A 24,037-nucleotide genomic window follows, 5' to 3' on the forward strand; every position below is an offset into this window, starting at 1 on the left:
GCTTCTTCTTTTGGCGTGCCTCAGCAAAGGTGATGTTTTCTGTCACTTTCATCTGTAGAATTTCTTTTTTTGCTTTGAATTTTGGGCAGGTTCGCGAATAAGCAGCGTGTGGGCCACTACAATGCGGGTACTTCACTGTGCTGTTTGGACAGTCATCCGACGAATGGTCAGACTCTGAACATTTAGGACAAGTCAGCTTTCCTCGACATGATAGAGTTCCATGGCCGTATCGTTGGCATTTGAAGCATCGCCTGGGATTAGGGACATATGGTCGTACATTGCAGCTTAGGAGGCCCACTTTGACCTTTTCGGGTGGGGTTGTGAAATCAAATGTTAGGACAAGATACTTTGTTGGGATTTCTTCATTTGCTCTACGAATTACAATTCGTTTGACAGAGGTTACTCCTTGAGGTTGAAGCGCCTGAAGAAGTTCCACCTCTGTCTTAGACTGTAATTCCTTTTCTGAGATTACACCTTGAGAGGAGTTGAGAGTTCTATGTGGAGTCACAGTAACAGCCAGGTTAGCCAACGTGGTCTGTTTCAGGAGGTTTTCGCTTTGATTTTTTCTTTTTACTTGAACAAGTAGGTCACCGGATGAAAGCTTCTTAGCATCATAGTCTGAGCCGACAACAAACTCAATGCATTTGGCCAAAAGAATGACTGACTTCTTGCCAACAGGGGTGTCCCCTGTGAAATGAACTACAAGATGTTTATAGAAATGTTCTGCCTTCTCTTTAGCAAGTACTTCGGTGCGGCTCTTTTGGGAGGCCGATCATTGGAGGGGGGGTTTGAGAAAATATCATACAGTATGTATAAAAGCAGGGAGACGGGGGTACTTTCTCCTTTAGCGTTACCCTGGTAGTCAAAGAGGTCCCGGAGCTCCCTGCCTGGTAGACAGGCAGGGAGCCCATCGGCCGGAGCATGACCAAGGCTCCGACGGCCACCGTTAGAGGTTTCTACCCTTCACCTTAAAAACACATAACCACGGTAGGTCACAGCTTATGTTGGGGGGCTCGGGGTCCGCGGTATCGCCAGTACCGTCATCATGAATACTCAAGGTGCCCCGTGCGGGGTGCCCGTACGTCTGCCTGTATGTCTGCCCCCATGTCTGCCTGTCTGTTTGTCTGTCATTAGGACAATCATCTTTCAGCAACGTTTGCCGATAGGTAAACGGATACACGTACATTATTTAGAAAATTCATTAAGCATTGTCACTGCCTTCGTCCATCTGGGGTACTCGGCTGTTACGTGATTTTAAAGCGAAGGTCCGGTTTTAATTTCACAACTAATATTGAATGCTGTATTGTGACTGCCCCTATTTACAGTAAAGTTTGCTGTTACTGATTTTTGGAACAAGTGTATACCTAGGCATTAAGCCTATAAGGATGGATATGTTTGTTTAAAGCCAAATCAAATAGGCAAGTTGAGGACGTTGGGCCTGGTGCTTGATTTTTGAATGGCTCCTGGTGTGGCGTCATTGCGGTGTTATTTTTATCCAGTTTGCATAAATTCCGGCTCGAAGTTTTTTGCCACTGTCTTTCACGTCTAAGTCCACGCACATCACTGTTTGCCCGGTTACGCGTGCAAGGGTGGAATGGGAGTGAATGATGCATGCAAGCTCAGCTCGGTTTTATGCGCTATGAGGCTCCGGCGCTCTGTTCTTCGGCATGTTAGCGGTGCTTTCCAGGCTGCAAAGATGACTTCGGTACGGCGGCCCTGCAGAGAGGACTTCATTGCCGGGCTAGTTCGTGAATAGTTCATATGATTGGGTGCGCAATGAAAAACATGGATGGTGAATACAGAGTAGGCCGGATAGATGCTGACTTCTAACCACTTTATTGTGCTACGCATGTGCTTATACGCCTGTAGAAATAGAGAGTGCGAGACAGAAGCGCTGTGGACATGCATAGGCAATATCAACTAAAGGGATGTCTACAGCACGTTTCCAACGAAGCCCATTTCACTACTTACATTGCAATTGAGGTAGCATGTGCACTATCACTGGCTCTCTTCCTGATATAATACGCTGCCATAGCTCCATTGTCTTGTTTTGCTCGCTTTTGTTTAAATTTTTATATCATTTAACCGTGGCTGACAACCACAGGCATAGTATTGCGTAGACGAACGTGCTCCTTTATCTTTTCCAACTTGCAATTCATGTTCCCCGCTCTCTCGTTGACGATCTCTCGTTTAGTGGACGTAAAAACTTAAGCATGGTATCACGACTTCGTTTAAAACACCGATATCCCAAATCGACGTATCGATGCGAGTGGTTTTAATAAATTACTCTCCCTGTGTTCACCCGGTATGCGGGAGCACAGGCTCGCAAGTTTAAACGGGGCCGAGACCAGACGGATGACCCCGTATCTTTCGGCGCGCTTTTTAGATGCGAAGCATCTCATGCTCGAGGCTGTGTCCCTCCCTCCCTCGTTGTCCGCCGTCCGCACTCCACTACGCATCCGCGTCTCTTCAGCCCCGTCAGGGTTTGGGCTGACGTCAGCGCAGTCCACTATAAATAGAAATAGGCGGCGCCCGGTTTCCATCACACGACTGTCTGGCCGCAAAGGAAGGTACGTAGCGCTCTTCCCACTGCGATACAAACCGAGACGGGAGCATGTGCTACGAACGCGCCTTATTTCCTTCACTTATTCAAACTACGTCAAGAAACTACTGATACAACGAAGACACGCGAAGCTGAATGTCAACGTAAACGACGAACTGAAAACTAATTGGAACTTCAGTTGACCCCATGGCTTCTTCGCATACTACTCAGGGTTCCCCTGCGGGAAGATCGTGTAATTTGTTTTATGTTGTGGGCCGTATGTGCTTGTACGGAATCATTTCCGTTTTTTTTTCGCGGACGGCGGAAACCTTTTTCCTCCTCCTCTCTTGCCACTTTTCTCAGCAGGGCTTTGTACCTGTACCAGCCAAGGGTTCTATCGCGAAATTCGAAGTCAAAAAATAACTCCCGCGAACAAATAAAAGACACTTCAAACACTTACCGGAACAGAACACGGACCGAATAGCTAAACGGAGCGAGAGCCGGCTGTCTTCCCAATTGAGCTACGAGCATACGCGGAGACGGGGCAGACAGACGATGCACTCACCGAGCACATCTGTGGGTTTGTCTCCCGCGTTCTCGCTGGATGACTTGTTATAGCTCGATGAGACATCTCGCACCGCTGCGCGCTATGCCACGGCACGTGTATCGGCCATGTGCGTGCCTTCGGCATGCCCTAGGAGTTAGTAAGAAGGGACTGCCTTTTGACAGGGCACTTCGGCTTCCGGCGTTGCAACATGTGTCAGGGATGACGTTACAAACTATGTCCCAGCACGCACGTTCAAAACGTCGGACCAAGATATCGACTGCGGTGACGTGTGCCCAGTGACTAGGAGAAGGCATTGCCGTTGACGGTGTCTGCATCGCGCCATACACCCCCAAGACCGACATCAAACGTTTTTTGCGAATGCACTGTGCTTTCAATGCTGATGACCACTGTACGCCCATGGTCATCATCGCTGACTTTAACATCGACATTGTAAAGCGGCAGAAGCAGTGGTTCGTCCATTTCGTTCTGGAAGAGGTCAGACTTTTGCGCGACACCGATACCGAGCAACCGGCTGCCATCCGTGGAACGTTTGTTGACTTACCGCTCACGAAAGATATGACTAAGATGAAAACAAAAGTCTCAGTGTGTATCCCACTACCTTAAGGCCGTTATCAACGTTGTACTGAATTGAAATGCTATAGAACGTGTTACAGGTACAGTATAACGCCTGATTAACTCAGGCGAGATGTAGCAACCCGTGGTAGGTGGTCTATAAAGCTACACTTCCCAATCACCTCGACAGGGTGGAACGGCACGCACTTTTTTGAGCACCCTTTTCGCCACGGCGATGAAGGCAGTTCCGGTGAAAGCGGTTGAGTAAAGCTTGTCAATTTTACTAATGAAACTAGCCTGCATCGTGTGACTGCATGGGTTTTTTATAGCATATTAGGAGTGAGTGAAGCAATTGCCCCTTTCCTTGTTTTTGAGTGCGGCCGATTCATCTAGCAGCAGCTAGATGAGTTGAAAGGTACTTAGGAAAATTTTAGGCAGCACGGGAGGAGTCCCGCATTTACCCGCGAGGTTCCGAGTCATGACACCATACAGTTTAGACAATAATTTTTGTTTCTCATCCAACCGTGTTTGTTGGATCTTTCGGCATGCGCACGAGAACAGCTTCTGCAATATTCGTCCGCCCATTTAAAGACGGTCAAAAGGGCCATAGCGTCTCTGGTTCGAGATTCCGCAGTGAAGACGTCGTGCGAACATATTCAAGAGAGATTTGACTCTCAACTCAAAAGACTCCTGTCGGTCGGTTACCCGAGCTAGATCTTGGCGGCTGTGACTCAGGCCTTGCTGCGAAAAGCCAAAGGTCAATTCGGTGTGAAGCCCCCAGAAGAGGTAAACGCGAAGCCTGGTTTTCTTCCTTATACACACAGGTTTACGCACTACCTGAGAAAGGTAGCAGAAAGGTACAATGTTCCGGTGGTGCTTTCTGCTCCACAGAACTCTGGCGGCCTCGAGCAAATTTCTGGCAAGCACAAACGACAAAGTGTAAAATCAAACATGCCAAGCGCTTTGTGTCTGGTGACGGTGTAGTATACGAAATAATACCGCTTTCAAGATGGGAGGCCTTCATCGGCCAGACAGGCAGATGCGTGAATGACCATGCACGCGAGCACAAGTGGTCACTAAACAATAATACGTGCGCGCATTTACCAGCGCATTGTGAATAGTGCAGGCCAGTCAGATCATTGGAAACAAAATACACATATTACTTGGAGCAGGTCCAAATAGTGTGCAGGAGTGACAATACAGTAGCGAGGGAGCTTTTCATAGCGTTTTGTATTAGGAAAAAAAAGGGCCCAGCGCGTCAGCGGCACATCTGTGTTTCTTCAGGGCACTGAGTTTGAATTTTTGTAAACGCCACATTTCAGGTTTTATCATTTGTGTGCTTCTTTCCACATATTTTATTCCAAGGTGGATGATACCAGTGATCACACCAGTATAAGTACGAAAAGTTGTTTAAAAAATTATTGCGACTGAGGGCTCGTCTCGTTGGCCTTCCTTGTGTCATTTTCTAGTTCGCAGTCTATTTTCTTATAATATTTCACCAAATTGCGCAACACCTTCATTTAGAGCTACTGGCTGTTCACCGTAGGTTGGACTCGAGCTGTCCCGCACAAGGTTAGCATATGGACAATTGTACGCCGGCATACATGAATCTTCCTGCTCAGATTCGAATGTACCAGTCAATGCCACTTCAACGACATCGGTGTCGTTGCCTGGGCACTCGACACCGTTGAACGGGGAAGTGACAAAGTCCTTTGAGAAGCTTGTCTTCCTGAATAGAATCACAATGCGAACTGAAGATTTGTTGTTCGATAGCGAGGATTTCAATTTCAGATGTCGCACCTACATACCTACAGATACCTACATACCTACGCACCTACAGATGTCGCACCAAAGATTGGCATAGATTTTTTTTTTGCGCGAACTGCGTGGGTTGGTATAGGGTGGAATCCAATTTTACGCGGCAGCCACAAAACCAAGCGTTGCCCATAAACTCTTGTTTAGCATCCATGCCTCTTAGAAATTGTTGGATTTTGTTGCCGGTCTTCCGAAATTCGCTGGAATGGCTGTCAATGAGAACGATAAAGGTGAAAATATTTTCACTTGTTCACTCCGTCCTCAGAATAGCAGCGTTCTCTTCGTCGAGAAATCTCTTCGTAATACTGCCTTCAACACTTCGTTTTCGGCTTAGTTGATCTCCGCTATGCTCAGATCACAGTTCTGTCATTATGTAGTCGGTGTACGTTCTTTTCAGGTGTTGGTAAAATCCATTGCGCAGTTTAGTCATGCGTTCATTCCGTGGGGTTGCGGCAGCACTATGTAGTGATTACAATGCTTTCGGGAAAGGAAACGAACTGTATTTACCTAAGGTGACACATATACCACGTCCGTAGTCACCATAGTTTATCATCGTTATGTTTTACCGAAACGTGCATACACGTCTTCGTAGTCGGGAAATAGAGTTCCAACATTATCTGTACAGTGCATCTTTTTCTTCTTATTTCCTTTTATATCAATAGGCGACAACATCTATGCAATGCTCGCTATGCTGGTAGGACATTTCCATGTAGCGCTTCACGCCCTATGCGACCTGAGTACTGCCATCCGTGGTCTACCGCCTAGGGTTAGTGTGTTGGGAAATCCATGAGATGCCTACTACAGGGAAGAGAAACATAGAGCTCTAAGTTAGGTTACTTGATAGAAACACTAATTGTCCCGGGTTTTGTTAAGCTCAAGATTCCGATCAAACATTACAAATGTGTTTTGTTTCGTGAACTCTTTGTACACGGCTCTGCTCTCCTGGTCATTCGTCCTCATAGAGTCGGGAGGCACTTATATTTTACGCTTTTTTTTGCTTTACGCCCGAATTACATTCACAATATTCTTTTTTTTTGGTTTTTGCTTTGGCGGTTGTTTATTAAGGGTTTTTATCATTGGTGGCAAATTGATACTACAATCATAACGGGTAAACAGGTGATAGCTTTCCACGAATTAAACCTCAATGCATTCGGGGTTCCACAGGAACAAAACGGCTCTCACGTTAACGTGTCCCATGACGAGCTGCACGATTCTAATTAACATTAAGCCGCTACAAAGGCGCATATGTAGCGCGTAGGGTAACCCACCTGGCTCTCAACATCGAGACATTTAAGTGATATAAACCTCAAATCTATTTTTTATTCGTATCTTCACAATTGTGCCCACTTTCTGTTAGGAAGAACAACTGCAACAACATGTCGGAATTTAGTAGAGGGGGAAGTTCAACTCTTGTACGACTCTGCGGGGAAGGGTCGGCCACTGACAGGCCCTGATTGCTAGTGGTAGAAGGAACGTGTCATATAGCAGGAAACTATATAAATGCAAAAAATGTTTCCAAGAAACCTTAACAAAATACGGTATAGTAGACCAGATATCGAGTGACGGCAGCATCTGAGTTCTACTGCAAACTTTCTTTTTAGGAACGTCGTAACAGTTAATGAAAAGGGAAAAATAACTAACCCGCACTAGGCCGATCATTGCCCATAACTGTAACAAATCTTAAGTTTCTCCAAAAAAATTATGTGATTCACGTCTCTTATTTGCAGGCGGAAACTCCGCGTTGTTTTTCAATACCCAAGCACGACTACAGCAAAAGATATCAAATACAGTTGAATCCCAATAATTGGAACTTAAAGCGTATCACAAATTTTTCAAAAATAAGGACGCTGGAACGAAATTCAAGCCGTTACACTCAATGTGCATTCCCTCGGAATTGCAGCCCCGTGATCCGCCATAATAGGCTGGAGCGCCGTTATCCGCTTACTGGTACTACACAATGCAATGAAACTTTCCCACATTCGCTGTGCTTTAGCGCATCCTGCCTGAAACAGCACCAGCCGGGGTTTTGTTGTTGTCATTCTTTCTTTCCTCCAGCATGTACCAGCGTTGCATACCAATTTATTTTGTTCGCTATCCTGAGAACAAAACCAAGAGGTATTCCGAACAAAATAGATGCGGGTGCTACCCGGTAGATACCTAAATTTTCCCCAAACGTCCCTGCAGTTTTATTTGCGCTGAACAACAGGGTGGGGGGAGGGGGTGTATGAGAAGCGGTCGCGGTTGAGGAGGTTCGAAAGGGTGTGAGAGTTCTTTTCGAAGCCTCTGCGGGACGCCCTAGGGCGAAACGCCGGGCTCTACTTGGGTCTGCTATCTCGCTGCGCCGCTTGATTCTGGCAGTCGATTGACGTCGAGCATTGAGCGAGCTACGATGTCAAGGCGAGCCCCTAGAGTGTCTTGCACTTTAGAGAAAGTTTATTGAATTGAGGACGTACCGACTGCAGCCAATCTTAAATGAGGATGTAGTCGAGCATTTTCTCAGGCGTATTTGCATTTGAAACTGCAGAATGCTCATCAATACAAAAGTTCTCAGTTGTGCTCTTCTACACACGTTTTCTCACAATTATTCGAAGAACATGGCTCGAACTCCGCAGAGATCCTAAGAAGAATCTGCATTTCGCTGCAAGAGAAGCAATGCGCGGCTGCGTCCAGAACCGAGGCAACTTCAGTCCCACTCGGTGGAATTGATGGGACAAGAGGCACGTCATCGACGGCATCAGAGATATTGCCAGTGACAGCCGATGGGTCCTCAGAAACACCGAAGTTCTGGCATTTAGCCTGCATCATTTCGGCATTTGTGATGACATCACAGGGCTGTTCCACCGCGTACACACACACATAATCTTCAATGTTTACGCCGTCCGGAAGAACACTGCCGCCAGTTTCAGTCACTCAGCTATCGCCCGACAAGGTCTGCATGAATTGATTAGTGGCATCATCCACATCACCCCTGGCCGTGGGTTCACTGAAACCACATCTCCGGAAACATTTGCTGATGGTGCCCGGCTAATGAATACCCTCGCAGTCACAACACTATGTAAACCCCTGAGGGAGTCGACGACAAACGTTTTCTCGCTGTCCACGCACAATAGCATCCGTTGCAACATAAGGAGCCTGAAGAGAGCGCTGAAATCTTCAGTGATGCTCGTATCCGTGGGCTGGAGTACAGTCATTGTGTTTATTTGAAGAAAAATCAGCCCAATAGCAAGTACGCCCTGTAGGGACGTAAACAACGTACCCCGAATCGCACGTCACAGTTTTCGAGGAAGAGAAGCACGTCTAGGGCTTTAGCGCCAAATTCTGTCCAAAGTAAGGAGCCATTTTAAACACATATAAACTGTCATCCACAACTTCTGGTTTGCGACGTATTAGACCGGCAAGTTTTTTGCACCTTGAAAACAGCAAGGCTTTGCCAATTTCTCAATTACCAGATACCGGCAATGCTCCGTAGAACTGGCGCACACCATCACTGTCAGCTTCTTATTCGGTTGGCGCCATGATAATCCTCGCATTGAAAGTGATCCTATTATTGCGAAGCAGTTTGTCATGCAGGGATCTTTCTTCGGAGTAAAGATGTCAAGAACGTACGAAGGAATGCGATGCTGCAGCTCACCAGACAGCCGCGATTGGCTTGCCGCAGTGTAGCTTCCATTGCTCGGCCACAAACAGTCTAAATGTCAGCCTGGCGTTCGTCAAAGAGCGACAGCCATGCTACGCTATGAATCCTTCTCTAGCTATCTTTCTCGACAACTCCCACGCTTTGGCTGCAATTGCGGTCCCGCCAAGAGGAAGGCTCCGCAACGAACCTCCTTTAACCACATGGCGAGGGCGCCTTCAGGTTGAAGATAAGATCATGTGCGTCCGCTACTTGGATGGCGAGACGTTCTACTTTTCATACATAGCTGCGATGGAATCCGCGTTCTTTAAGTAAGTCACCAGAGTGCTGTTTGTTTTAACGCGTTTCCTCGCCGTCTCACTCATCCTGACGGTGCATCTGTGAACATCCTCCATCGTCTCCATTTATGTTTTGAGGTCCTTTGGTTGGCGATATTTGCCCCGGCTCGGCAAGATGCGGGCGAACGTAAGAACAAGACGCGGTCACTGAACTAGGTCAAATTGTAGCACCTTATTACATAAAATCGATGACCACGACGATTCTCCGCTGCCGCAGCCATTTTCTGCAAATGTTTTTTTTTCGCAGCCAGGCTAGAAGGTTAGTGGACAACGCGTGATCTGTTGGATGGTTGGTTCATGATTGTTGGTTGCGGAAGGCGGAAATTTAAGGGCCACCGGAGCTGCTCCCGTAGCCGCACTGGAGTCTCTGATAGGAAGAGAGTGGAGAGAGAGCCTGGTACGGTCCCGCATTAGCATCCCAGAAAATCAGCGGGTGATTCGAAGCATTTTCCTACCGCGGCATCTTCGAATCACCCGCCGTAGATGCTTACGCACTGAAATTACCGGGCGTTTTTATCAATTTAAATACACATAACTTAGCTGGGACCGGAGCAGCAGTTCTAAGAAGCAGGAAGATGAAATTAAGCTTGTTCGAAATAATGAGATTTTAGTTACATCACAACCGACAAAATGTTTTGCCGAAATAACGCGCCCATTCATTCCTGTAACCCCCCTCGTTCACACATTATAAAAGAAGCTTCACAACCTGGTCAGCATTCTCCGTCGTCATCGTACCAGTCACCTTCTGGACACCTCACGAATTAAAACACCACCTTCTAAGCTAGATCTATACAACTACAGAATATTCTGCGTAGCTTTTCTCCATTCGGTCTTCTAACTGCTTAAAAAACCCCGTTGCTCTCCTAAGCCTGTCCACCAGAATTTACTATCGCCGTGAGTGCTATAACGTCGTAATCGTCCTGGTGAAACTGAAAAATATGCCCGCAAGCCCTTTTCGCCCCTAAGCAAGTAAATGTCTCTCTGGAGGGGATCAACAAGCCAGGTTCTTGAAATCATTAGTACCCGATATACAATTTCAGCTTTTCATCAATCAGCCAGTCTGGCACTAGCCGAGCTGTATGAGTACAGTCAAAAAGGAATGCAAGAGCAAATCGTCAAAAAAACACAAAACAAATCCGAAAGTTACTCGAAACCAAACAAAGACCACAAAGCAGCCTCCGCGAAATGACATATTCTAAGCCAAAAGCAACTACGAGAATGACCATGCCCGAAACTTTCCTAGTGGCTTCACTCTACCGTATAATAGAGGGTGTTGGGAGTTTTGGAAGCGACGAACATGAAACACCCCGTGTGCACTTAGCTCTGGTAACATTTTCGGATGACGAAAACCTAGAGGTATTTATCAACACTGGTTCACCACTACAACATGTTTCTGCCCCTGTGTTCTCTTCGTTTCTTATAATTTCGTCAGGCCGATCGGACATAATTCATATGATGGCTCCATATTCTGAAGTCTGTAGCCGGAGGATCTTTTTATGGTGACGTGCCTCACTTTCACATTCCACGTGCCATGCAGCACACTCAACTGATTTTTCTGCTGTCCATGTGTGAAGACAATGCGCTGTTAACGCAATCGGCTCCTCTCCTGAGGCCGGGGACAACTCCCACCAGGATCCAAACTTGTTTTGATTCTTCTTTGGGAAATAATATTCGGAGCCACACGTATAAAAATGTAAGGGTGGGTACTCCGCTGCAAACCCAGAGTACCCATAACAACAGAACGATATGATTAAACCAGGTAAACTGAGCGTGCGACCTTCAGAAGTAATGATACATATAATATAGTTTTGCGCATTTAGATCACGCAGCTTCAGGCTTCCTGAGCTTCGCTATGATACTGACGTCCCCGCGATGTGAAGCTTGGGAGAAATCTTATATTGACTACCGCCGGGCATACTGGTTAGGAAACCGCCCGCGATACCGGTCGGGTACCAGATATTTACTACTGCTTTTTACCAACCCACGCGAATTCATTAGCAAATGGGTGCCGGGGGGTCCTCTTTTCGCTATTGCTAACAACTATGATCATACACCTGAAATTAAACCTTTCGTGGGGAAGCGTTTATTGGAACACCGTTTGGCAACGTGTTCAACAACGTATTAGTTTGCCTCGTGACTTTGCAAGTCACCCTGCAATAGAAGAAGGCCCTTGAAAGCTTCGAGAGGCGTGTCATCGTTAAGGGGCAGTAGTAACTCCTTAAACAATGTGCTTCTTATACGCTTGCTTGCCTACACGGATTGAGACGAAGCAGAAATTACGGTTAATTTATTACTGCATGAACACCTTCTTTGCACACCAAATACAATTCTTGTTCGCACAACTTACAGCTTTCTTCTGATGGTTTTGTCTTCTAAAACAACGAGGGTGAGGGTTAACGAGGGTATACGCCTGTCTGTGCGCGTGCGCACTGGTGTTGGCGTTATTGTGTGCGTGCGCGCATAAAATACACATAATATGCTGACGTAATATTTTTGGAGAAACTGTTTTTAGCTTAGCGGCAACCTGGAATCGCTGCGGTGCCGCATCTAACCACTCGACTCAAAAACTTGATTGACGTAAAAAAGCGAAAATCTACTACATCACTTGGGGAGGAGCAAGCAGAGCTGACCGACCAGTCGCCTTTTCATAGTTACTATGACCATTTTAAAAACAGCAGTTGCAGCTTTACCAGCCGTGTCATAAACTCTGACCCCCTTTCAGAAAGTCATCCCTTCTTATTTGGACCTACATTTTTCGCCTGCGCCTTTGCCCGGCCCTCTTACTGCAGCTCTGCAAACAGTTTGTGACCAGTTGCTTCATTTGTTGGTTAAGTTTAGCCACTATATTTTCCCGGGAAATCTGTTCTTCCAAATCAGAAAACTATTTGCTGAGCTCTCCAGTGGGGAGACTTTCTTACGTTTCGGAAACTTTGTAACAAAACCCTCCAAATCGCAGCAGTAAAAAGTATCATACCTTCCCCTCTTATGATTGTGTTTGACAGCATATTCGGCTTGAAATACTAGAGAGGTAGGAGGCCGCTCTCCGCACCACCGGGACGGGCGCAAGTTGGGAAAAACCGTGACTGCTGCTTTGCGTCCCGGACGCAGAGCTGCTGAAGTCAAGGAATACCGGAATATAGATTCCTGTTACAGGGAAGCGCCCAAGCATGACCCTGCGCCCAATGAATAAAAAATATTTCCCTCTGTCTCTACATTTTCATTATGATCCATTGTCATACCTGGCCGTGAATACATGATATTTATAAAAAACATGCTAACCAACACCTAATCGGTTTTTTTTCGGCTTCAACACAACTAAAATGGTTTACGTTGAAACAACTCACTCTTGATCACCTGTGGTACCGCCCACAAAAACCGCAAAGACGGTGAGGTAGGATCCGACAGGAAGGAGGATGTTGGAGCCGTAACTCTGATTCTGCGCACAAAAAAAATTTGGGACCTTTTTAAAACCAAACCATTACAGAATGTAGTAGCTTTACAACAAGTTGTGTGGAAGTATACTTTAAGCGATTTGATTAAATTATCTCTGACCTTGCGGTTACCACATCAATTACTGGATGACAATGAACGGCCTCCTCAGGATCCGGGCCTCTCTCACGGACTTCCCACAGATCTTGTCCTCCGCCGCTCGAGTCTACTGTTGGCCACCGAATTTTGCCGCTTTCTTCCTCTATAGTGTTATTGGACTCCCAGTCTTTCAAGGCTTGGTACTTGGTATACACCCTGTTACCCTAATGATACGCCGATTGGCTGTTTGTCTCACTGCGTGGTCAACCCACGTCCACATGTTTTTGTTTGCTAAACTATGCTATATATTTGGGGGCATGGATGGTTGAGGAAAGGAACGGTCTCCTGCCTTTATAGCCAGTTCGTGAGGTGTCAAATTCCTATGTAATGCAACACTTTCGGCAGTCATGCAGCTTTTCCACTTACCGAACATTGCATTACGGATTGTCCACATCTGCGAAAGATGAAGAGGGTCACCTAAACAGTCGCGGAGGTATCTCCATAGCGTAGTGTGCAAGTCCTTAGTGGAAGATGCACCCCTTTTAGTTGCGAGGGTAAGTTTCTGTCTAAGGTGTGGTGTGATGCGTTCTCTCTGTAAACGCTTCAGTAAAAAATGACGGGAATTCCGGAGGTTAAGCAGATGGCGATCAGGGTCTAGTTTTGGTGTCAATTTACGGAACCAATCCTCCCACAGCCACCTCCTACGGACGTGGACTCACGTTTCACGTAAGCCGAATTAAAATTTGCTTTCCACACCACCAACTCGAATGGAGCCCCGAGAAAGGGCGGGATTACAAATTATGTTTTTAAAAGCCTTTCTGAGAATGCCAAAACAGTTTATTGGATGAAATAAACAATATTTGGAAAAGCAGCACACTACCTCTAGACTGGAAAAATTTGTTTATCCCAACCCCTAAATCAGGCAACCCACCTACCTCCCTAGCCAATTTACGCCCAGTATCACTTACGTTCACTATCTGCAAATTAATGAAACGAATGCTCTCAGATTGGTTACAATATTATATGGAAATAAACGACATATACACCCTTTTCAAATATGCTGCAGACTGTATGCCAAGGCCCAAGATGCTCTACTGCTCCTTCACGACCACATTGTTCTTCCTGTCACGTAACATGAACTCAACTTCGTTTTTGTTGTACGTCCAGAACTCTTACGTGTTTTGTTTCTATTTGTTCCTTTAGACAAGAATGTGCTCTTCAATACCACGTCCTCTGTATCTGCAAATATTGCTGGTGTTTCTCCTCGACTGTTGCGACAGTCTACTTTAATGCTTCCCACTGATTTTCCTCCAAATTGTTTTTTACCGACATTTGAAGTACAAATATATTCTACCTCCTATTTATTTATACGTTCAGCTTTCCGTTCCAGCTTTGCAACACCATGGCCAATTCGTTTGGCCTGACTATAATTGTGCTTTTTCATTTGTTCCAAACATTACTGCTTGCGGTAAATGGGGTTGAAAATGGGTTATGTACATGAGATGAAATGATCCAGGCGCAGATTGTGTAGGCTTCAGTAATCTTGTTTAAGAGCCCTAACACGCTTTCATCGAAGATTTGCAGGTTTTGAAACAATTCTCTGGACAAGAAGTGTTCGGTTTGTTCCACATGTAAACAATCCAGTCATTTATTGAGTCGAACACTGCATCTGGTAATGATATTCGATACAGCAGCCATAAAAATTGAAGAAACGACAAAAAATATTTTCCTATCAGTTATACATTTTCTTGCAGTACAACTTTTACTGTCTTTAGGGTAGCGCGACGTGAGAGAAAATTATTTTAATGGGGCTCCAGCTGATAGAGGTTTAAGTCATGTGATGAAGACTTTATTATGAGCCTACAAGTAAAATTTGTATCAATTTGGAAGAGAAATTGTCTTGCCTAATCAATAAAGCTCCGCTTACGCCAGCCACCTAATTAAACCTCAATAAAGCAAGAGCTTAGAAGCACGATGAAGAACTGTACTTCGAAAACCAAAGTGGGAATGTCTACAAAACCTGCTGACAGGTCAGACTCACGTCTTTTTATCACGCAGCACCTTAGTGTAAAGTTTCTATATAAGTTCTACGCGCAGGACACTCTCCGCACCTATACAACGCTTAGAGCTTTTAACCTTATACTATAATTTATCACCTATACAATTGCGTGTTCGTTGTATTTTACCCACTGAAGTTTTAAAGATTGCAGTGTCATTTTTAGCTTCTTTTCTCTCCACGAAACTCTAATGTTAAACAACTGGTGACCGCGCAGACCGAATCGTAGCCGGAGACACATCCGCTATTTCTGATTTGAGTGATGGAAGCAGCACGGGCCTGTGGCCACTTAGAAGGAAGAGGGTGAAGAAGGCCCCTAAACGCAACAATATTTAAGCAAATGTTATGTACTATTACCCTTGTTTGGGTCTACGACACCACTCTCCTGAATAGAGATAGAACTTTTCGTCTGGTAGCTACACTATTTAAGGCCTACGATGATGTGGAAGGGTTATATAGAAATGTTGCCGCAATTCTATATGCTCAACTATGCTGTATACCGAGCTTTCGCCATTTCAAGGATGGCTGGGATCTTCGCACTTCTGGCTGTTCGCTCGAGCAGATTTTTAAAAAAAGTAAAACAGAGTATTCCTAAAGGCTTTCTTGGTCAAAGATTAATTTCGCTGCTCAGTAGACGTCAACGTTTCCTCAATCTGTGGCACGTAATTCGCGACACTCTTATATTAGAAGTTGGACGCCGCGAATACTCCACATGAAGGACGCAAGCGCAGGAAGTATGGGGAACAGGCGGGAGACGAGGAGCTAACTCGCACAGCCGCATTCACTGCAGGAAGGTTTATCGGGCTTTGAGTATCGTAGCTCTACAAAGGCGTATGCACCACATAATGAGGATGACTTGAAGATGATGCGGATCAATGCTTTTGCTCACTAGTTCTGTATATTCTGTGACTGGGTTGAATACAATTGCGGGAAAATGTAAGATCAGTTTGGAAGGCGTTTACTGCAGATTTGCCTGTTTCTTATATGGGAAGTACAAGCTCATGCCTGAGCGGCACCGTTGCAAATTAGGGGCAACTACGGGTACCACGCGAATGCGTCTGAATAAATTCATTGTGAACACCGCCATCATTTTCGCGCGAAAAAAATCCGTGGAAACCGGGTAGCATTTGTTAGGTGGGACGAGGGCTGTCACTACTCCCCAATGGAAGTGTGTGATGATGGGCTTTAGAAGAACACCGTTCAACGGTAGCGTTATTTCGACCAAAGGTACGTCCTTAGGTACCTGTGTAGATGAGGACTTCAGCAAGGCTATTGCGAAAATCTTAGTCTTTTGATTCTCTACGTCGGCAACTATTGTTGGTGAACTGGGATATTATGCAATTGCTAGAACAGAGTTCGCCCCAACGACGCACTGTAGTACTGCCTTAACACGTACTTCCCCACCGTTGTTTCTAGAAAAGAGGTTTAGTACTTTCAAAACTTCTGTTTTTGTTGGCTGGAAATGCTCTAGATAACTCAACAGGGTGTTGTAGTCACGGCACCAAAATAAGTATTAACAAACGGACGGTACTGAAAACAATATGAACAACTCTTTTAGACGCTACACCGAGCACAGTGCACCCTTTCTGACTCAACTCCTGTGTCATACCGGATGAGTGGAGGGTAGCCTCCATTGTACGATGGCACAAAAAGGCGACCGACTTTATTATGCAACAATGCCTCTTGTCGATTACTAGCGCATATTGCAAACTCTTGGAGCATGTTTTCGCAAACTATACGAAAGATGTTTTAGCCGGCCGAAATTCTTCCACATCCTGCCAGCACAGGTTTAGGATGGAAAATTAACCACCACGCAACTGTCTTGACAATAAAGAAAAATTGCTCGAGTTCTTGTTATGTATTGGCAGGTTGGCATCTTAGGGCTGGATTTTAGTAAGGCCTTCTATAACCTGCCTCAGGCGGAACTAATTTACAATCTTTTATGTCTGAACACGAACTCTTCTTTTTTTTGGTAGATAAGTTATTTGAAAAATTGGAAACAGTACGTAGAAGTAAAAACCTGTGCAACAAAAGTGCTTTCTGTAACCTCCCGGGGTGCCTGAATGAAGTAGAATGGGTCCAATACTGTTTTTTATTTTACGTGAATTACTTGGTTGATGTGCTGCCTGAAGATGTAGCCATAAAGTTGTTCCCGGATGATTGTATTCTTTTCAAAGAAATGGTGTCGGAAATAGCCATAAGCATTACAGAAAACGCTTGATTGTAAGAGTAACTGGAGTGGCCGCTGGGGTGACTTTCTAAATGATGACAAAAGAGTGCTTCTGAAGTCAGAAAATATAAATATGGTGGTTATAAAGCCAGTAAATATAAATATCGAGGTGTCACCTTTACAAAACTCAAACGTTACAAAGCATAGTCAACACTTTAATATGCCGCAGTTGTCTGAGTTGTTTCCAAAAAAGATTCTCTCGCTGAAAAATATCCAAAATGGGCCGTAAGATTTATTTTCTTTTTAAAGAAAAAAGGGTGTGACTCTCCAACATCTTCGATTAAACCTAACGCCATTGCATCTTTAGAAGCAAGCATGAAAATTAGTCGACTATTATTCTCACGGGATTGTAAAATTGCAAGCTGAAATACTCCTCCCAAAAATTGTTAAACCCCGCATTATTAGGACAACAGGAGGCAGTGATAAATGCGCTTTAGCAGCATTCGCTCGAAGAATTGCTTTTAAAAACAGCTTTTCAACGCGCACAGTGTCAGAGTGGAAGTGCCTTCCGCCACGTGTGTTTGAATTCGGTAAAGACTTGAAAGAACTAGAACGTGCCTTCGTGTTTGCTTAGTACTGCTGTGGGGTTATGAAGACATTGGCCGTTTCTCTAATGATGTTTGCCATGTCATCTACCCTATTGTATTTGACGCGCCTCCAGGGTTGTTTGTGACCATGCTAGTCTTATTTTCCTTTGTCTTTATTGTATTATTGGCGTGCCCTACCAATGAAGAAAAAAACAAATCCTCCTGGGAGATACAATTACAATGGGTAATTTTTAAAAGCAGAGCCAAAAACGACGAGACAAAATCATGACCATATTTTATCATACCTAAACTGGCCTCATTTTCAATAAAGAGGGGTTTGGAGTGCCGGAAGTGTGGCTTTCACTTTATTGAATACAATGCGCTGGCTGTTTTAATTAGCGGATAAAATATAATTCGTACAGCGTTAGGGTTTCATTTATTTTTAAAATATCGGCATTTGTAATTCGGGCACACGCAATTCGACGACCGGAAATAGGCTCTTACTTCTTTGTCTTGGTTTGTTCCACCGTTCTTTTAGTACCTGTTTCATAATGTGAACCATTTGTAGGGAGTTAACGGGTATTCACCACTGCTGTTCTTGGATCACAATTGCAGCAGTCATTATCACCTTTGTTGACGCCTGATTTCGCAAATGATAACGTAACATTGTGCGAGGTTCAGAAAAAGGGAAGCCACTAGGTTTAAGCAGTGAAACGGAGCTGCTCAAGTGGGCTCGCTAAATTTCCCAGCAATAGTTATTCAGGGGACTTTAGCAATGTAGACGGCTGATCACGATTATGTATCTAGATCAACAATGCTGCGTTATCTTCGAATGATATATACTGTAAATGGGAACCTTTTAGGTGGTCGACCTCAAGAAGTATCCCCACCTACACCATTCTTCTAAACTGAAAATCGTCAGGAAACGTTGCCACATTCTTTACAAAAACAGCACAATGTAGGTCACAGGTATTCACCAAATACGGCCCCGCATAATACAAAGCAGAAGTAATATTATACCGTCAATATTGGTACGCGTCATGGCATTGGATTGTAAGAAATGTTTCACTTACCAGTCCGTAGGCTGGGAAACTTCCACCCACTTCATCGCAGATGTGGAGGGACACAATGTAATTTTCGCCAGAGTAGATCTTCACAATCCAGCTCTGGTCTAAGGGAAAATAGCAGTGAGGGTACATTGTGACGATGAATAAAACAACGTCCGCGTGTAGGCATTACTTCAGGATGAAACTAAAGATCACACAAGCCTACCCCAGTACTGCTATTATCACCATCAAGGTGTCATAGCCGGCTTAGTCTCCCTGACCTCGAACAACCGGTGCAAGATTGGCAACAAAATTTTGGAACACGGCTCATAAGCGGTCACTTTTTTTTCCACACATACAAGGATGTCTGATTGTGTACTAGTCCGAATTCTTACACATTGACGCACTCAAATCTTACAGTCTCCTAAAATTCAGACTGATTGCCTGGTACACTATTTCAACCTGCATTAAAATGCAGAAAAGAGGCTGCGTTGTAGCGACCAATACAGCGATGCTAAAGCACTGGTGCACACGTTTTTATGGAGGAAACTGTTTGCATCGCAGCGGTCGCGGAGCCGTGCTTTAGCCATTCCATCAAACAGATATCTTTACCACAATACATCTTTGGCGCAGAAGCTCCACAATGTTACCACTGAGAAAACAGGCACTCGAAGGGAAAATGATACAATAGACTCGATAACAACACGCGGCATCAATGGCGTCACTAGATATCTATGACTGCTGTTCACGATGAAATGTTCATTGCTTCGCTCGAGCGAAAATTAAGGCGACGTTAGACACGATCTACCGTAGGTGAAACCATGGGGGGTCTCTTTGAGGTGTACCTGCTAGTCTCCCTGACATAACTTTAAAATAATTACAATAACAGAAAAAAGTTGCCGAAGCTTGCACTAGCGGTACAAGGTGTGGAGAAGCAACAGAGCTTGCGGCCTCTCTCCCTTCATCCAGGATCCGGTGTTGGTAAGGACGCTTAAGTTCATTATCAGGTTTCTTTTCGTTTTTCCGCTTCAAAATTAGCAATACATGAAACGTTTTTCAGCCTTTAAATTTTAATTTTTGGATAATGTCTGACATTTGGTAGAAGTGCACCCTGAAATAGAGAAATACCTGCTAGATTTCGGGGTTTCACTCGAGACTGCAACCAAGGCCTAAAATATGCCGCCTGAAAATGCAGATGGAAACTCTATAATTCACGCAGGAATTGAAGCACGAAAACCTGGGTTCCACCAGGAATTCTGCCGGAAATTTTCGAAAGTTCATAACGGAACTTTCCGGAAAAACGTTCCGGCAGGAATTCTGCCGGAACGTTTATATTTTGTCGGAATCGTGGAGAAGCGCGGCCAGCCATCTCACGTGTTGTTTGTCACGTGTTGTTTGTCACGTGTTGTTTGTCGGCGCGGCCAGCCATCTCACGTGTTGTTTCGGCGCCTCTCGGCGCCTCCCGAGAGATGGCCCCACCGGTTCCCATCCGGCACAGGCGCGCGGATTGGGTAAACAGGGGGCCTGGAGGACTCGAGACAGAGACACTAACAGGATATCCGGCATGGTAAAATCGGCGTAACAGCGCCGCGGTGGCGCCGACCATGTATCTCAGGTGGCTACTCTTATTTGTCGGCCGCCGTGAGTGCCTGTCTCCCATTCGCGATAGCGACCAGGACGGCGTGATTCGTGAACGAAGTGAAGCTCATTGCACGCATGCGTTGGGAGTTTGCAAATAAACTGCTGTTGATCGGCATTACGGTCTACTGCGTTCTTCTATCGGCGTACCTCGCTTGATGTTGTAGGTGCTTGAGCCCTTTTGGTTGACACGCTGGAAGCTAGCGTTGTTGCCTAAGCCGAAGTACTGGCTAGGTCGCCCTTAAGGATCGAAAGATATCCCGCAAATATAGGCCGCTAATACGATCGTCAATCTATCCGAGCTGTAATTTCAGTGAGAGCCCCACATTTCTTGCTGAAAGTGTACTTAAAAGCCGTCTTTTTCATCTGGAAGGCAGTATCACTACCCATTGTTTGCAGCTGCAAAAATGTTTTTCAGTTGTAACATATCCATGTTAAATAAATTTTTGATTGTATATGCCAGCTTAAAAAGCCAATATTTCTGCGTGCAATAGTGAAAGAACGGTATGAGACGAATGTTTTTACGGTGTAAATAACCACTAAGTATTTTTACGTGCAGTCTAGGCACTGCCTAGATGATTTACACGTGAACTTGAAGATATTTTATTTAGGCCCCATGAAAGTTGCCCCTCACTGAGTTTTGGATGATTGTCAGTCGACTGTTATTTCCAAATGCAGAAAAAACACGCTCAGTAACGGCAATGTTAGTACATCAGCGAGTGCTCAGGTGCTTCGGTAGAGCTGTAAGACAAACACCTACTCACCAGAAACTTTCGTTCCGTGGTCGAACCCCCCTCCAACCCACTCGTTGACGAGAGGCTGGAAAAACGATTCAGAAGAAGCGAAAGTTTGTAATGTTTATTGCAAGTTCTGATACTCGTGCGGGGCATTTAAAATGACAACTAAGCTAAATAAGATTTTTTTTATTGATAGACCTGATTGCGACAACAACAGTGTTGCCAAATTTAATGCAAATTTCCAACCACATTGATACTCTTTAAAAAATATATGGTAGAGTACAGCTTCACGCGTATCTTTCTGGGATGATTGCTATGAGGTCACAGAGAGTTTAAAGCAAGCCAGCCTGAAGTGCGTTTATTTAGTGTGCTGCTATCAAGCACAGCCTCAGAAAACCATCGCTAAACCATTTTTGTCAAAGCTTTCCCTTCCAGGAACATAATTATCTTTAATTCTTTTTCTCACTAGATGAATGGCCTTTTGGTTGTGCTTGTAATGATACGCATGAATGCGCGTACAAGTAACTTGACATTTGTGGCCTATTTGCTTGAACTGCAATCGACTTGTTTGGATTATTCATTGCCGATTTTTTGTGTGGTTTATTTCTTTGATTTTTTTGTTTGTTGTGGACGTCTTGGTTAGAATTGTATCCCTGTCCGATAGTCGCGATCGCATAAACGTTGGTTTCATATTACGAGGGACACAGGCTTGATTTCGACCAGAAGTGTTTCTTTTTTGAGATGCTTGGCGTGCCGTTGTTTATCATCATTCTCGTCTTGTGACACCCATTGTGTAATGTTGGGTTTGTGGCAGTACGACATCCTCAAATGCATGTCGCCATAATTCAGGGGCAAAAATCTAAGCTTTATTAAAAGACATGCTCTAGACGTGGGGCAGAGGAACGAAAAGAGAAAGATGCTGAGGTTCTTGAACGATGCAGTGCGCGCCCGGAAGTGGTTGACTCAGGCGAAGTCTCCGTGTGCCAGTTTTTTTTTTTCCACAGAGGGAGCCACTGTACTGCCCAGTGTTGTTTGCTTGCCTAGACTAGGAGAAGTCGTTGCCTGCATCCTTATTTCAGCGCACCCTCTCCCTTCACCCGCCTGATTGTCGCCGCACTTCATAGTGCTGCAAGAAAACGGGAATTTGGCAATTGCACATCTCATGAAATACAGACTGAAGAGGACAATTTTAGTATTGCTCCATAGCTTCAATGTTCGATCGTGCAATAAGGGCGGCCCGTTGAATCATCACTTCAGCTGCCATGGTTCGAATCATCTTCACCCTCATCATCATCATCATCACCACCCTGTGTACGCCACTGCAGGGCAAAGGCCTCTCCCAATATTCTCCTATTACCTCGGTCCTGTGCCAACTGTGACCAATTTATCCCCGCAAACTTCTTGATTTCATCGGCACATCTAACTGTCTGCCGTCCCCTGCAACGCTTGCCTTCTCTAGGGATTCACTCTGTTACCCTTAATGACCAGCGATTATCTTGCCTTCGCATTACATGCCCTGCCCACGTCCATTTCTTCTTCTTAATTTCTACTAATATGTCTTTAACACCAGTTTGCTCCCTGGCCCACTCCGCTTTCTTCTTGTCCCTTAATGTTACACCTATCATTTTCCGCTCCATTGCCCGCTGAGTCGTTCTCAATTTAAGTTGAACCCTCTTAGTGACCCTGCAGGTTTCTGCCCCGTAGGTGAGTACCGGTAAGATGCAGCTGTCATACACTTTCTTCGTCAGCGACAATGGTAGGCTGCTATTCATTATCTGAGAATGTCTGCCATATGCACCCCACCCCATTCTGATCCTTCTAATTATCTCTGCCTCATGGTTGGGATCTGGAGTCACAACTTGGCCTAAGTAGATATATTCGCTTACCACTTCCACTGCCTCCCCACCTATCTCAAACTGCTGTGCTGTCCCGAGGTTTTTGATCATTACTTTAGTTTTCTGCATATTAATTTTCAGGCCCACGGTTCTAGTCTGTTCGCCCAGTGCGGAAAGCATGCTTTGCAATTCATCCCCCGAGTTCCTTAGCAAGGCAACGTCATCAGCAAATCTGAGGTTACTAAGGTATTCTTCATTAACCCTTACGCCCACCTGTTCCCAATCCAACGTTCTGAATACTTCTTGTAAGCATGCTGTGAATAACATTGGAGAGATTGTGTCTCCTTGTCTGACACCCTTCCTTATAGGTATTTTACTGCTCTCCCTATGGAGGATGATCCAAGCTACCATCATCCTCCATCATCCTCCATCACCCTGCCACGGCGTAACTCATTTCGTGGACGGTACTGGCTTCATCACCCGCACATACGTAAGGTTTGTATAATTGTTTTTGCCTGACCCTAAAATGTACAGTGAGCACAGCCCTCGTCAGGCAATTCAGCGTTTTTACTCTGCTTGCGGTTGTTTTTGACCAACAGGTAAAGGAGCTATTACTTCCACTTTCTAACACCGATTTAAGCGGCCTCGTAGCCTCCGTGGTTACGAATTATGGCACATGCGTCGATGCCAACGCATTGAACACTACTTTCATTGATGCCGCGGCGGATGTAGCCTTTATGTTACCCGCCACTTCCAGACGTCAAGCAGCGACTATCCTTACTGCCTTGCATACAGCCTGGATAAATTACCATATTCGCTCCATCAATTCATCTACCATGCGCATTCTAACGAACTTCTCTACCCCCTTTCACAATCTGCATCATCTATGCATCTGACGGCCCACACAATGCTATACCCGGCCATGAAGCGACCTGCGCTGCAGATTATGTCTTACAGCACGGAACCTTTGCCGATGGTGGCCAAACTCCAC

The 24,037-nt window shown here is 45.2% G+C and overlaps 1 protein-coding gene across 1 annotated transcript in view; it reads right to left on the bottom strand.

Annotated features, from left to right (window-relative positions):
- LOC144163859 (uncharacterized) overlaps window positions 1-24,037 on the bottom strand; it is an 83,790-nt gene that overhangs the window by 48,369 nt on the left and 11,384 nt on the right. Inside the window, exons 3-5 of the mRNA XM_077694538.1 lie at window positions 21,239-21,293; window positions 18,864-18,961; window positions 12,794-12,885 (exon numbers count right to left, since the gene is read on the bottom strand). Coding sequence (XP_077550664.1) covers window positions 12,794-12,885; window positions 18,864-18,961; window positions 21,239-21,293 — 245 coding nt within the window. The remainder of the gene's footprint in view (window positions 1-12,793; window positions 12,886-18,863; window positions 18,962-21,238; window positions 21,294-24,037) is intronic.

The sequence above is a fragment of the Haemaphysalis longicornis genome, unplaced genomic scaffold (assembly GCF_048455015.1).
Source record: "Haemaphysalis longicornis isolate Haplotype H1 unplaced genomic scaffold, Haemaphysalis longicornis Haplotype H1 scaffold_13, whole genome shotgun sequence".
Taxonomy (NCBI): Eukaryota; Metazoa; Arthropoda; class Arachnida; order Ixodida; family Ixodidae; genus Haemaphysalis; species Haemaphysalis longicornis.